Below are 15275 nucleotides of genomic sequence, written 5' to 3'. Positions count from 1 at the left end.
CATACTATCCTTTTATTTTTATTTTTTGAAGTAGATTAACTTGGTGTTAGATTAGGCAGATTCTTTCTACCCTTTCTCACTTTGGAAATTATGATCATTTACCAAGAATTCAGTCTTTCACTTCATTTGTCTTTTCCACTAGTGAGATGAGCACAATTCCCATCCAACCTTCTATTCACATCAAGTAAATGATATCCATAGACACTACATTGCCTGATCCTATCTCTCACCTGGCTATTCTGGCTGCCCTGGTCTTATTTTAATCATGTAAGAAATCCGTATTTAAGCCTCTGGGTGACCTTTGGTATATCACTTCACTTCTCAGCCTTAATTTTCTCACCCTCAAAATAAGACGGTTAGACTAGATGACCTCTAAGGTCCCGTTAGGTTTTATGCATGTGATTCCATGATCCTCTCATCCCCTTCCTCTCTTAACTTATCTCCTTAGTTGATGGGTACACAGTGACTTTATTTTTCCACCCCTTAGGCTCCAGCTTCCAAAATGGTGGTGTTTACCTGACAAGATAAAGTAATTCCCACAAGTACATGTTGGCTAACAGAAATCATGGTTAGATTGTATTAGCACAGCAATAGTAATAACTGCAATTTACATCGTTCTTTGATTGAAAGACCAGGGTGTGAGTCTCAACTCTATCAATGTTGTATGTCAGAGGTGACTACAGAAAATCCTGGAGGTGGTGTGGTATAGCCCTGACTAAGGCATCAGAGGTGGATTTGAAACCCCCTCCCCTACTAATCCTTCCTGTGGTGGTTGGATAGAACAGTGGATGGAGACTGGGCTTAGTCAGGAAGACATCTTCCTAAGTTCAAATCCAGCCTCAGATACTTTTTAGCTGTGTGACCCTGGGGAAGTCACCTCACCCTATTTGCCTGAGTTTTTTTATCTGTCAAATGAGATGGAGAAGGAAATAGCAAACCAATCCAGTATGTTTGCCAAGAAAACCCCAATGGGGTCACAAAAAGTCAGAAACAACTGAAAAATGTAAGAGAGAGTACAGTGGATCTCTTCCTGTGGGAGCCAGTTCCCCTTCACTAGCAGTTTTCAAACAGAAGCTGGATGATCATTTGTGAGTGTGTGTGTGTGTGTGTGTGTGTGTGTGTGTGTGTGTTATAGGGTATTTCCATACCACTAGCTATACTTAGTGACCTCTGAGATTTTTCCAACACTGAAATTCTATCCTTTTCCTTTCAGTTCCTTCTCTATAGTTGTATATCTTCCTATTTTTGTCATGGTAGGGTTCTCCCAACCACACCCAGTAATCAATGACAATCATTTATGAGTGTCAGGCATTGAATTAGGTGCTGGAAATATAAAGACAACAAGAAGTCTTCCTGATTTCAAGCCCAGGGCTCTATCCTCTATGCTCTGTCACACAGTTAGGAAGGGTTAACAATACAGAAAGTGGTAATAATGCAGATTAAACTTAAAAGCATATTCTGTATCTTCTTCTTCCCCCATGGTTGTTAAACATGCATCAGAACACCCCTGGGTCTGACTATGTCATTTATTTCCCTTCTCAATAATTTCTCATTGCTTCCTGTTGCCTCTAGGATCCAACATAAACTTGTTCTTTGTTTGACATTTACAGCCCTTTACAACCTGGCCCTGACCTGTTTCCAGTCTTATCCATGACTTCCCTTCCTGTATTTGTGTGGTCAGCTAGATTGGTCTTCTTACTGTTTCTCTTATATTGTTTTTCTCATTTTCAGTTTTATTAATGTTTGTTTTTAGATTATATTCATCTGCAGATTACTTGCACTTTATAAGAGGTCTTGTGTGACAATGTAAAATGATTGTCAAGCTAATGACATAGTGACCCCATGTGAAAGTGCATGCAACATTTCACATAGTATTCCCCCACCTCTCTATTTTTTAAAAAAATTAACAGAAATAGATTTTCTCTTCCTCCCCTTCCCACTGAAATAGAAAAAAAAATTGAAACAGTTACGCAAAGTCAAACAAAACAAATTCCCTCAGTGGCTCACATATGCACACAACACACACGTACACTATGTGTATGAATATAAATATACGTATTTATACTTATACATATATAAATATAAATAAGTATACACATGTATATCAGGCATACTATATAGTAGGTGATTTCTAAGATGTTAACGAATATATATTCTTATTTTTGTAGCTTTCAAAGTTTGATTTGTACAATGTTTGTTGTCAATATAGAAATCATTCTCCTGGTTCTGCTAATTTCATTCTTCATTAGTTTATAAAAGTCTTATAAATTGTTGATTTTTATAATATTGACATAATATAAATTGTTCTTCACTCTGCATCAGTTCATATATCTTTCTATATATATATTTTTTGGAGGGAAGGCAATTGGGGTTAAGTAACTTGCCCAGGGTCATACATCTAAGCAGTGTCTGTGGCCAGATTTGAACTCATGTCCTTCTAACTCCAGAGCTGGTGGTCTATCCTCTGCACCACTCAGCTGCATATCTATAACTGTATAGACATATCTTTTAAAAATATATCTATATCTTCTATATCTTTTAAAAAATAATTTATTTCCTCACTTCTTATGGTGCAACAGTATTCCATCACATTCATATACCACAACTTATTCAACCATTCCTCCATCAATTTCAGTCTCCTCTGGGTTTCATTTGTTATCCATCACTCACATAAAGAAAAGCTCTTTGGAGCCCATAATAATTTTTAAGAGTGTAAAAATGTCCTGAGAACAAAGAATTTGAAAAGAACTACCTTAAATTATTTGGGCTTAAAAAGACAAAAATGATGAAAAGGCTATCTGGCTAGCTCCATAGTCAAGTGGCACCTGCTTGGGTCTAACCTTAGAATCCAGTCCCATTTATATTTCCATTGTTTAATTGATGGATGTTCATTTAGTTTCTGGGATTTTTTTGCCACTACAAAAAAAACTGCTATAAATAGTTTTGTACATGAAGGACCTTCTTCTTTTTCTTTGCTCTGTTTTGGGCATAGGCCTAGCAGTAGGATAGCTGGGTCACTTTTTAGTAACTTTTTCTGTATAACTCTAAATTGTTTTCTACCTATTCACATGTCCATGAACAGTTCATCAATATACCTGTTTTCTCATACCCCTTCCAATATTTATTTTAATTTTTTTGTAGATCTTTGCTACTCTGACAGATAGTAGTTGGAACTTCTGAGTTGCTTTATTGAAATTCCATTTCAATTCCCCTGTACTGGCTTATTCTCCATGCCTAAAATTCCTTCTCCTCACTTCTATCACTGGTTTCCTTCAAGACTCAGCTCAAGCACCACTTTATACTTTGGTCCTACTGTGCTCCCTCTAAAAATCATTTACATTTTATTTATGCAAGTCTTGTTTTTCTCTCTTGAGAATGTGAGCTCCTTGAGGTCAAGAACTGTTTTATTTTGTTTTTACATCTCTAGAACCTAACATAGTGCCTGGAACATAGTAGGAGCTTAATAAATGCTTAATGATTGATTGATTGATTGTGAGCTCCTTTATGGGCAAGGACTGTCTTTTGCCTCTTGTTGTGCTCAGCACAATGCCTGACACATAATAGGTACTTCATAAATGTTTGTTGATGGATTTTTAAATCCCAGATAGATATGACATATCTACACAAGGAAACACAACACCAAGGGTTGTTGTTCAGTTATGTCTGACTCTCCATGACCCCATTTGGAGTTTTCTTGGTAAAGATACTGGAGTGGTTTGCCATTTCTTTCTCCAGCTCATTTTACAGATGAGGAAACTGAGGCAAACAGGATTAAGTGACTTGTCCAGGATCACACAGCTAGGAAGTATCTGAAGTCAGATTTGAACTGCAAAGATGGATGAATGTTCCTGACTTCAGACCTAGCACTCTATCCACTGCACCACCTACCTGCCCAAAACCAAGTAGAGTATGACAAAGCAAAGAGATATTCAGTAAAAGCAGTGCTGGAAAATTTGAGATGGAAGATAATAGACATTCAGAAGGCATAGCAGTGTCAGGAAAACTGAGTTTGGATCCTGGCACTGACACTTTTTACCTGTGTGACCATGAACCATCCTTCCAGTCTCTCCACCTCAATTTTTTCATTTATAAAATGGGAACTATATAATATATATGCATACAAATTAACATTACAGGATTGTTCATCAGCCTTAAAGTGTTATATTTTAGTGGGAAAGTAAGAGTTCCCTTTCTTCATATCTCTCTGGAACTATAGGGAGACTTCGAGTGATAAAAGAGACCTCATACTTGGTTACCTGCCACTGGGGTGATATAAAAAATGAGGTGTCCTCCCCTTAAGGTAGTTCTGTTCTCAACAGCTACATCTTTTTAAAAATGTCATTAGTAGAATCAAATGAACATTAGCACACATTCTAGTACATGAAGCCCAGGGGAGTATTGAGTTTGCATACTCAGTTTGGGGTTTTTTTGTGATTAGGGGCAATAAATAGGCCCAGAAGAAAACAAAGTACATGGGGGAGAGGTGGTAGGGCATGGCCCCAAAACATATAGAAGGGATAGAATTCCATTCCAGGAGAACTGGGATTAATAAATCAAAAGGGTTAGGCAAGAATCAACATGGAGGTCAATCCACTGTAGATCAGGAATACATATGGTGTGCACAACCCAAGCCATTGATTGATTATAGTGTCTCATGCAAAGTCTATTTTTGAACCAATCCTTTTATAATATTAAGGCAGTAGCCACGACTCCTCCTTACCTGCCTCATCCAACAATTAAACAAACATTTATTAATCATTTATGTTCAAGACATTGTGGGCCCAAACAAATGAATGAATGAAAAAGTAGGAGGAAATTGATCATGCTCTCTTGTACCTAGCACAATTGTTGTTGTTCAGTCGTGTCTGACTCTTTATGATCCCATGGACCATGCATGCCAATACTGTCCATGAGGTCTCCCTATAGTTCCCAGAGAGATGTGAAGGAAAGGAACTCTTATTTTCCCATTAAAATATAACACTTTACGGCTTATGAACAATCCTGTAATGTTAATTTGTATGCATATATATTATATAGTTCCCATTTTATAAATGAAAAAATTGAGGTGGAGAGACTGGAAGGATGGTTCATGGTCACACAAGTAGAAAGTGGCAGTGCCAGGGTCCAAACCCAGTCTTCCTGACACTGCTATGCCTTCTGAATGTCTATTATTTTCCATCTCAGATTTTCCTAGAGCACTTCTACTTTTGCCACTAAAGTGGTTTGCCATTTCCTTCTCCAATAGACAAAAGGCAAACAAAGATTAAGGGGTTTGCCCACCAGGGTCACGCAGCTAGTGAGTGTCTGAGGCCATATTTGTACTCAGTGTTCTATCCATTAAGCCTAGCTCCCTCTGCCTGGCACACTCCATTATAGATATTGAGGCTTTAATAAAAACTTGTTGAACGATTTTCTCACATGAATTTCTCAAAGCATCTTTTGTATATTATATCAGTGCTCATGACCTGTTATCACTAAAAGGCTGGCAGGAAGCATCTATTGCCTTTTTTTTTCTCTACTGGAAGACCTGAAACAAATGGAAGGAACAAAAACTCATTTAATGGGGATTTAAGATTGACAAAGTTCTTCTTCCACAACTCTGTGAGACAGGTACCCTTACAGCATTATTGCTATTTCGTAGCCAAGAAAACTGAGACTTTGAGATACTGAATGAATTGCCTGTTATCATATGGCTAGTATCAGTGTCCAGAGGTGAATCCAGGTTTCCTGGCTCCAGAACCTTTCTGCTATATCACGCTGTTATTTCCGCTAGACCATGCAATTATTTCCTCTAGTCCTGAGGAAAAGGGGAGAGGTTCTAGTGGTTCATCCAGTGAGATAATAGATCTCCAAATCTTCCATTTCAGTTCAAATTCAGACCTTTTATCATAGGTATAATATAAAAGTATTAGAGAAGAAGCTTCTCAAGGTAGGAATTGTGTCTTATAGAGCCTGGATTCCCTTCTAGCACTTAACCCAGTGCCTCATATATCATATGTAATGTGAACAGCGCGAGGGGCATACTCAAAGTTGGTTCCATTTGACCATGTAGGATCTTTGCTTCCAGTCATGTTGCTCTAGTATGGTGTAGAAAACCTGAGTAGTTTTTTGGTCCTTCACCACCCAGATACAGCAGCAGGAAGTAAACCTAAGCTGTAAGTAAATACTCCCCAGAGAGTGGAGAGTGTAAGAAAATGAAGGCTAAATCTTCTCTTTAAGGACCAAGATCCCCTAGGACTGAACCTGGCCTGGACACATGCCTGAATCTAAAGTTGACAGACTTATCAAGGAAGGGAAGTAGTGAGTACAGTGACCCAGACCTTGGGTCTAACATTCTTTAATGTTAGACACAAGCTAGTTGGTGCTGTAGATGGAGTGCTGGATCTGGAGTCAGGAAGAACTAGTTAAAATCCAACCTTCCACACTTCCCAGCACTGTGACTCTGGGCAAGCTATTTAACTTCCGCCTGCCTCAGTTTCCTCAACTGTAGAGTTGGAATAATAATAGCTCCTATTTCCCAGGGTTGTTGCAAGGATTAAATAAGATATTTGTAAAGCAGTTAGCATAGTGCCTGGCACATAGAAGGTGCTGAATAACAATTGTTTCTTTCCTGCCTTCCTTCCTCCTTTCCTTCTTTCTTTCCTTCCTCCTTTCCCTTCTCCCCACCCTCCCTCTTTGCTTCCCTTCTTTCCTCCCTTGCTTCTTGCTCAATAACATTTACAAGCCTTACTGATAGAAATAGCTAAGCTATGAGATTACTAGGATATGCTAATATCTCCTTCAGATCTAATCTTTTCCATATTTTTTTTTTTTGTCTCTACCTCTTCATTGTTTTTTCCCCTCTTGTCTCAAAGGAACAGTTGGTTTCCTTGGTTTTTCAAGGCAAAGCCCTCTTCTGCCCTTGATTCTGTCCCAGGGATGGGGAACCTGCGGCCTCAATTGAATCAGTCAAAGGGCCTCACTTGAGAACCTAGAGGGTCACATGTGGCCTCGAGACCTCAGGTTCCTCACTCCTGTTCTGTCCCTTCTGATCACTTCTTGGAATTTTTTCCCTCAATTACCTTTTCCTTTTCATACGTCTTTAATCTTTCCCTGTCTAGTTTCTTCCTCCTACAAATGCATGCAATTCTTTCCTATGATTTTTTAAAAAGTCTTTCTTATTCTCTCACAATCTTCTGGGAGATTAGGAGACAAAATAGTGCGGTAAAAAGCATTTTAAACTTGTAGTCAGGGATCTGGGTTTAAATCCCTACTCTACAACTTAAGGCCTGACCTTGGACATGTCACTGCTCTGGTCCTGGCTTTCCTCACCTGAAAGAGGTGGGAGCTGGACTGGGGCAGAGGTGTCAAACATGCCTGGGCTTCCTGCACCTCACACCATTCCTGAGTATGATCCAAGCAAGATTAAACTGGGAAATATTTAACAAAATGAATAAAAATACAATAAAACATAGGTGCTATTAACACGTCGTTTTCTAAGTCAACATGTGGCCTGCAGGGATTCTTATGTGTGGTTTAGTGGTGCCCATTTCTGTTTGAATTGGACACCACTCATCTAGATGACCTGTAAGGTCCTTTTCAACCGTAAATCATTGTTCCTAATCTAAACTTGCCCTGACCCTATAGCACTTAGTTTACATCGGTCCTTCAGCACTCACAATTCTGCCCTGCATCCTCTTTAACGGTCCATATGTCTCATCTCCCTGGCTAGACCATGAGACCACAAAGGCCAGGGATTTGTTCAAGCTTGTATTCCTATCCCCACTCACCCAGGGTGTGCCTCAGTTCCTTGAAGATGTAGCAGCTACTCAGTCTTTGCTTATGGAATCAAATGACTTCTAAGTGATAAGACTGCTTCTTCTGAGCAGTCTCCCTTTCCCCTTCTCACCAGTGCTTGGTCATAACTGTCTGACTTTGGAAGAAATCTGAATTGGGTCCGTGTGTGAAACTGAGAGTCTCAAGAAGCTACTTTTCTGGGCTTTTTATCCTTTGAGTTCAGTATTGAATGCCAAGTAGGCATCTAATCCATACTTAATGAAGTAGATATGGAGGTAGCTAGGTATGTAACAAATACTTGTTAGGTTAGAAATGTAGATAGATAGGTATGTAACAAATAGATAGGTATATAATAAGTATTTATTAGATCGATATGTAGATAGGTATGTGATCAATATTTATTAGATAGATTAGATATATAAATAGATAGGTATATCATAAATACTTAATAGATTAGTTATGTAGATAGATTGGTATATAATAAGTATTTATTAGATCGATATGTAGATAGGTATGTGATCAATATTTATTAGATAGATTAGATATATAAATAGATAGGTATATCATAAATACTTAATAGATTAGTTATGTAGATAGATAGGTATATAATAAGTATTTATTAGATCAGATATGTAGATAGGGATGTGATCAATATTTATTAGATAGATTAGATATATAAATAGATAGGTATATCATAAATACTTAATAGATTAGTTATGTAGATAGATTGGTATATAATAAGTATTTATTAGATCGATATGTAGATAAGTATGTGATCAATATTTATTAGATAGATTAGATACATAAATAGATAGGTATATCATAAATACTTAATAGATTAGTTATGTAGATAGATTGGTATGTAACAAACACTTAATAGATTAAAGAGCTGTTACAAATTGGGACTGCTGCACTCAAGCAGTTAACTTTAATGACACCAACAGGGATGTGTGTAGACCGTACATAATTAAACAAATCAACCAACAGAAAGTTATATCATTTGAATTGAATTCTTGGATGAGCTGGTGTGGGGAGGAAGGGGAGCGTATCATCAGTGAAGGATTGGGCAGACGTGATGGCTTTTCTGGTGACTCCATATCTCCTTCCACCTCTCTGGCACCACCTGGAGGCCTGAACGTTAGGTGTCAGAGAAGTCTCCTCTAAGTTGAGAGTGAAATTGCTTCCTTAACTCTCATTTTTTCCTCTCCAACATGTGGTGCCCACTGTGGTCTGGCTTTTCTAGCTGCTCGCAGTTCCCAATCCTGTTGGAAAGCACTGCCATTTCAGATGGTGATGCCTGGGGTGGAAAAAGGTAAAATTCTTCACAGTTCCTTTGGAAACTTCTGGTCCTGGCTATGGCTGCTTTGCTGTGGACAAGGATGGTGGCTAGGTGGGACAGAAGTGGCAACCCTACTGAACCAGCAGCAGAGGAAACCAATGTCTTTTATTTACAGGTATTTACGGAACACTGCAGATGGAAAGCTGCAGTAATTCAAGTCTGGCAGGAACAGGCATATTCAGAAACGGAATCCTGTTAAAGTTGATGGTGCTGCTGTGGAGGAGCAGGTCTGCGAAAATGAGAGAAAACTGTCTTTAGTCCTCTAAACCTCAACGATTCGCCTAACTTCTTTTGATTGAGCCTAGTGTCCTGTTAGCCACAGTGGCTCCTTAAGAAGTGTCAGTGGAAACCTACAACTAGTAGCCAGCAAGTAGAAAGCTTTCAGTTACCAGGCTAGAGCTTAATTAAGTTCCAGTTCATTGCTTAATCATTCCTCCACCACTAGCTATCCCATCCTGTTCTATACTGACTCAACAGAACGTCTCAGCTTTGCCTAACAGCCCCTAGTAGGAGGGATGCAACTTGTGGTGAAATCATTTGTCTTTAAAACTAGACCTCTGATTTCATCACCATAAACAGCTTCTTTGAGAGAAACTCCCTCTTTCTGCTATAGAGCAACCTGTTATCTGCCATTTATAATCTGAGAATGATTGCTTGGGACACACAGGTTGTGACTTGCCCAGGGTCACACAGTGATTACGTATCTGAGAAGGGATTTTTACAAGTGAGATTATTTATGCATCTCAATTATTCCTCTTGTGGAAATTAGTGGGATCCTTAGCTTTGAATCTAGATCATAGCAGATCCACAGTTAGAGATCATTTGAACAAACTACTTCATTAAAATGAGGTGGACAGATATTAAGTAACCTTCCCAAGGTCACACAGATAATAATTATAACAATTCATTTTTATAGTGATTTAAGGTTTACAAAGCATTTTCAGGTAAACTGTCCAAACATTATTATCCTTGTTTTACACTGAGGCTGAAGTCATTGCTTGTTCATTGATGATAGGCCACTGTACCCCAACTGTACCCCAACTATCTAATTTCTGTCATTGCCTTTGTCTCAAGCCAAAATTCAACTTATGACCATTTCATAAAAGTTCTGAAGTCCTAATTCACAACCCCCCACCCTCTTTTCTTCCCCTCCAAAGTTATGACTACAGACCACTTACCTTAAGAAGCTGAGTCAAAAGCCACATTGGTAAAAACTCCAGGAGTTCCCATGACACTATAGAATGAAAATATAATGGTGTTGGGATAAGAATGGAAGACCTTTTCACTGGTCAGTTTTTGTAGTATTTTTCAAACACATTCAGCAGACACTTAAACAGTACACATCTAGCAGAGCCTCATGACTTAATGAAAGACTGAACCCCTTCCTTTACCGAACTTTATTTTTGAAAAGATAAGATGCAGGTCTATCAAAGAACACTGTTGGGTTTGCCATAGGATTTTATAATAGTTCTAAACTGTACCACATGAATCTCTAATTCTGCCTCCTCCTGAGTTTCTAACAAGCTTCTTCTTTGGCCACACTTGTGTAAATCATCATTATAAACACTCCAGCTTTGATATCCGGCATATAAAAGGAACCATGTATTTGGGACTTGTAATTCATATATGACATAGTCTGTTAATTGACAGAAATATTTCTACCTTACCTTTGAGGGTTCAGGAGCCTTTTCCCATCATCTGATAATGGAAGGTGAGAAGATATGAAGAGTTGGTTTAAAAGAAAAAGAAGGGACAAAAGAGGAAAAAAAACCATCAGTGAGGTCATTTCCAAAATGGTAAGATATAAGGAAGTGGCATGTTGGATAACAGTAATTAGAAAACCTAGGCTCCAATCTCTGCTTTCTCATAAGTTGTAAGATATTGATAAATTCACAGTTTTCTTGAATCTCAGTTTCTTTATCTGTAAAATGGGATATTAGGCCATATTAGAATAGCCTTAGGAAAGAGCCCTAGGCTAGGGGTATGCTAGGAAATCTAGGCTGGTTTTAAGATAATTTAAGACCAGAAACTGATATGAGCCATTCCCTGACCCCTCTGGTCCAGTCAGAAGAAGTCCCAAAGGAGGCCTCGTAGCATTTTGGGAAAAACACTGGATTTGGAGCAAGAAGACTTGTGTTCAAATTCTATTATTCTACTTACTACCTGTGTGACCTTGAACAAGTCTCTTGGCTTGAGTCTCTTGGCTTCTATCATATCAAGGGGTTGGAGTGGATAATCTCTAAGGTCTCTTCCAGCTGTAAATCTGTGACCTTATGGTATTCTTTAGGAGCATTCCTTGAGTAGACTGTCCTCTAAATGAGTCTTTGCATTAGCCTCTTGTTTATAACCAGGCCAGATAGGCTTCCTGGGAAAGGGTCCTAGGAATTCCAGGATCCTGGCTTAGGATAGTATGGACCACAGTTATTCAAAAGCTGGGCATGGAACCCAAAATGACTACATCAGGTAGGAAGTATTACCAACATAATGTGAAAGGGATCTTCTACCGGTATGATTTGAAGTCCTGGGTTGGTAGCTATAATAGAACTGATGACCCATACAAGGGTGGATCTTTGCAAAACTTAAAAGGGAATACAGCCATAGCTGCATTCCAACCATCTGGGCTGGCAAACATACTTCCTGCTGGTATCAAATGGGCAGTTAAGTAGTCATTAAGGAGACTAGAAGAGAGAAGAAATGGTTGGTTCTTTATCATGTACCACCAAGCAGAGGCTTCCCTGAAGGCATTTCAAAACTAAAGAATGCATGTCTTTGGAAGTAAGTTCAACATGACTCCTATATAGAGTTAGAAATTAGAGAGTCCATTTCAACAGGTTGTCAGGAACCATAATAACCCAATGCCTGGTCCAGCTCTCCTAAGTTTGATTGAGGATGAAATAGAGGGAGAGTAAGTGAGCAGAGGGAGAGGGGGTCTCTCACTAAGCTCTGCTAACTGTGGGCATTACTTTGCACCCCTCACTTATTGACTTTCCAGGGACATGTGGCTGCCCTGGAAAAATCACAGAAATGAGATATATTAAGCTAGCAGCAGAAACGAAGGATGTAGGCAGAATATAAAAGAATACCTATGGTTTTTTTCTTCAAGTAACCAAGAAATGGAGCTAAATCAGACAGGAAATCTTAGGAATTTAAGCATTACTTAAGTCATTGGAATGACACACTAATCATAACTCCCCATGTTGGAGAGATATGGACCCTCTTCTCCCCTCCTCCCCCTTTCATGTGTTGTCAGTTACTTCACACAAACAACAAGGAAGGTGACATGACTCTGGAGTTGGAAGGCATGAGTATAAATTTTACTTCTTTCTTATTTCAACTTGGGCAAGTCACTTCAATTCCTAGATTTTAGTTTCCTGACCTATAAAATGAGGGGATTGGATTACATGGCTTCTGAGGTCCTTCAAACTCTGGTTCTAGACTCCTATGGCCACTGTTAACTTTGAGGTGTTAGGTAATTAGAGAGATGAGCCTTTAAATGCTCAAGGCTTTCCCCCACAAAACTGACTTTCTTCCTCCTGCTACTCTCAGGTCAAGGTTGAGCTTTATAGTAATCATTCTTTTTTTAAATGTTTATTTATTTATTTTTAGTGGACACAAAATTTCTACAAAATTTTGAGTTCCAATTTTCTCCCCATCTCTCCCCTCCTCCCACTTCATAACATCTTACATTCTGATTACCCCTTTCCCCAATCTGCCCTACTTTCTATCTCATCCCTCCCTTCCCTTGTTCCCTTCTTCTCTCTTTTCTTGTAGGGCAAGATAGATTTCTATATTCCATTACCTGTATTTCTTATTTCCAAGTTACATGCAAAAACAATTCTCAACATTTGTTCCTAAAACTTTAAGTTCTAACTTCTCTTCCTTCCTCCCTCCCCACCCATCCCCACTGAGAAGGCAAACAATTCAATATAGGCTGTATATGTGTAGTTTTGAAAAAGACTTCCATAATAGTCATATTGTATAAGACTAATTATATTTCCCTCCATCCTATCCTGCCCCCCATTTCTTCTATTCTCTTTTTTGACCTTGTCCCTCCCCAAGAGTGTTTACTTCTGATTACTCCTTTCTCCCATTTGCCCTCCCTTCTATCATTCCTGCCACTTGTCCCCTTCTCCCCTACTCTTCTGTAGTGCAAGATATGCTTTCATACTAAACTGAGTGAGCATGTCATTCTCTCCGTAAGCCAAATGTGATGAGAGTAAGTGTCACTTTTTCCCTCTCGCCTCTATAAGTAATCATTCTTCTGCAAGAGGCGTTTTCTGGTCCTGCTGCTCTGCTCCAGCCTCCACTTCCTTCCCTCTGAGATGATCTCCCATTTGTTATTTATATCTTCATATATATATATATACACACACACACACATATATATACATATATATATACACATAAATTGTATATACACATATATTATATATACAAATACTATATATTAATTATACTTATATACTATATATATGGTATTTTAATATTGTAGCCTCCATTAGAATGTAAGTTTTTAAAGGGAGAGACACTGTTTTTGCTTGTCTTTGTATTCTACATGCTCATCACAATGCCTAGCACATTTGTTCAGTTTTCAGTTTTTCAGTTTTTTGTTTTCAGTTGTGTCTGACTCTTTGTGACCCCATTTGGGGTTTTCTTGGCAAAGATACTGGAGTGATTTGCCATTTCCTTCTCCATTTCATTTCATAGTTAAGGAAATTGAGGCAAACAGGCTTAAGTGACTGAAGTGTCTGAGGCTGAATTTGAACTCAGTTTCTTCTGACTCCAGGACTGGCACACTATCCTCTGCATGTAACTCAGCACATTATAAGTGCTTAATCAATGTTTGTCAAATGTTGACTGAAAATTGGTCTGTCAAATATATCTCTCTTACTTGGGTTATGTCTACCCTCAGGGTCAACATAAATGAAACTTGCTAATTCTCTTTGTCCAGAAGAATCACATACCATATGCTCAATTTGGCCCATGGGCTGGAGATGTTGCCACTTAAAGCTGATCTCAACTTTGTTTTCATATGGACAACTTTATCATAAACTACAGAGGTTAGGTATTTCCCCAAATATTTTATAACAGATAGAATAAAGAGCTTATCTTTTCTCTCTTACCTTTTTTTCTGAAACGTTTCCTTAGAAGACCCAAGATTGAACCACCTATTACAAGACTTGATACAGATGCAACTGCTCCTCCAAAGTAAGTCAGAGCTTTCTGGATGGACAAGGGGTTTTCTGCAATAAATCCCACACATGCTTGTTAGTACCAGTATCTTCAACCATCTATCCAAAAGGATCTCAAAGTTTCTCTAAGGCACTACAAAAAAGTTGTGCCAACTTGTAGAAATCAGGTGTTGTTGATAATGAAGCAAGTGGAAGAATGCAAATCTGGAGATGCAAGTCGCACACAAAAAAATACTGTGTAATGAATGGGCATAGAGAGTAACTTTATCAGTAGCAATTAAACTATAAAGAGAATTCTTAAGTGAGTTAGGCAAGGACCTAGGAAAGGATTCCAGGAAAGGAATGACACAGTGGTCATTAAACATGAATACTCAAATACACAAATAGATATGTGATCTCATCAGTTATGGAGTTCCTTCCAATGGTGAAGACAACAACTCATCCAATGTCTTCCTATCCTGTGTAATTTTTAAATATGTCTTCCCCAAAGCTTCCTACAAGGGGTCTTCCCACAAAAAAGGTAAAGGCCTTCTTTACTATTTTCCAATACCTTTAGAATGGGTTATATGTGAGGAACAAATGTCTGCCACAGTATCTAAGAATAAATTCAAATAATAGAAACAGACAAGCAATGGATATCCATATCTTTTTTGAGAAGTGAAATTTTGAATGATATGAGACTCTATAATATAATCAATCAACAAAGAAGCATTTATTAAGTGTCTACTATATGTCTGGCATTGTGTTGGAAGGAATGTTGGATTTGGACTCAGGAAGATCTTACTGTGTGTGATGGTGAGTAGTTCATTTAAACTCTCTTAGTGTCAAGAAACTCTTCAAGATCATCAACTAAATTATAGACTGGTTGTGATCTGCATGAGGGAAGTTGCCACACAGACAAATCAAGTTGTCAACCATTTCTTAAGCACCTACTATATACTAGGTATCATGCTAAGTATGGGAGATCC

General features: G+C 38.4%; 1 protein-coding gene across 1 annotated transcript in view; it reads right to left on the bottom strand.

Moving 5' to 3' along the window:
* Nucleotides 1–8682: 8682 nt before the first annotated feature.
* The window catches only part of SELP (selectin P), a 43005-nt gene continuing 36412 nt past the window's right edge, over nucleotides 8683–15275 (bottom strand). The window contains exons 13-16 of the mRNA XM_072648700.1: nucleotides 14239–14358; nucleotides 10783–10813; nucleotides 10294–10349; nucleotides 8683–9344 (exon numbers count right to left, since the gene is read on the bottom strand). Coding sequence (XP_072504801.1) covers nucleotides 10295–10349; nucleotides 10783–10813; nucleotides 14239–14358 — 206 coding nt within the window. The 3' untranslated portion in view covers nucleotides 8683–9344; nucleotide 10294. The remainder of the gene's footprint in view (nucleotides 9345–10293; nucleotides 10350–10782; nucleotides 10814–14238; nucleotides 14359–15275) is intronic.

Source organism: Notamacropus eugenii, chromosome 2 (assembly GCF_028372415.1).
Source record: "Notamacropus eugenii isolate mMacEug1 chromosome 2, mMacEug1.pri_v2, whole genome shotgun sequence".
In the NCBI taxonomy this organism is placed as follows: Eukaryota; Metazoa; Chordata; class Mammalia; order Diprotodontia; family Macropodidae; genus Notamacropus; species Notamacropus eugenii.
The sequence above is the reverse complement of the archived record's forward strand: the minus strand, read 5'-3'. Positions and strand labels throughout refer to the sequence as shown.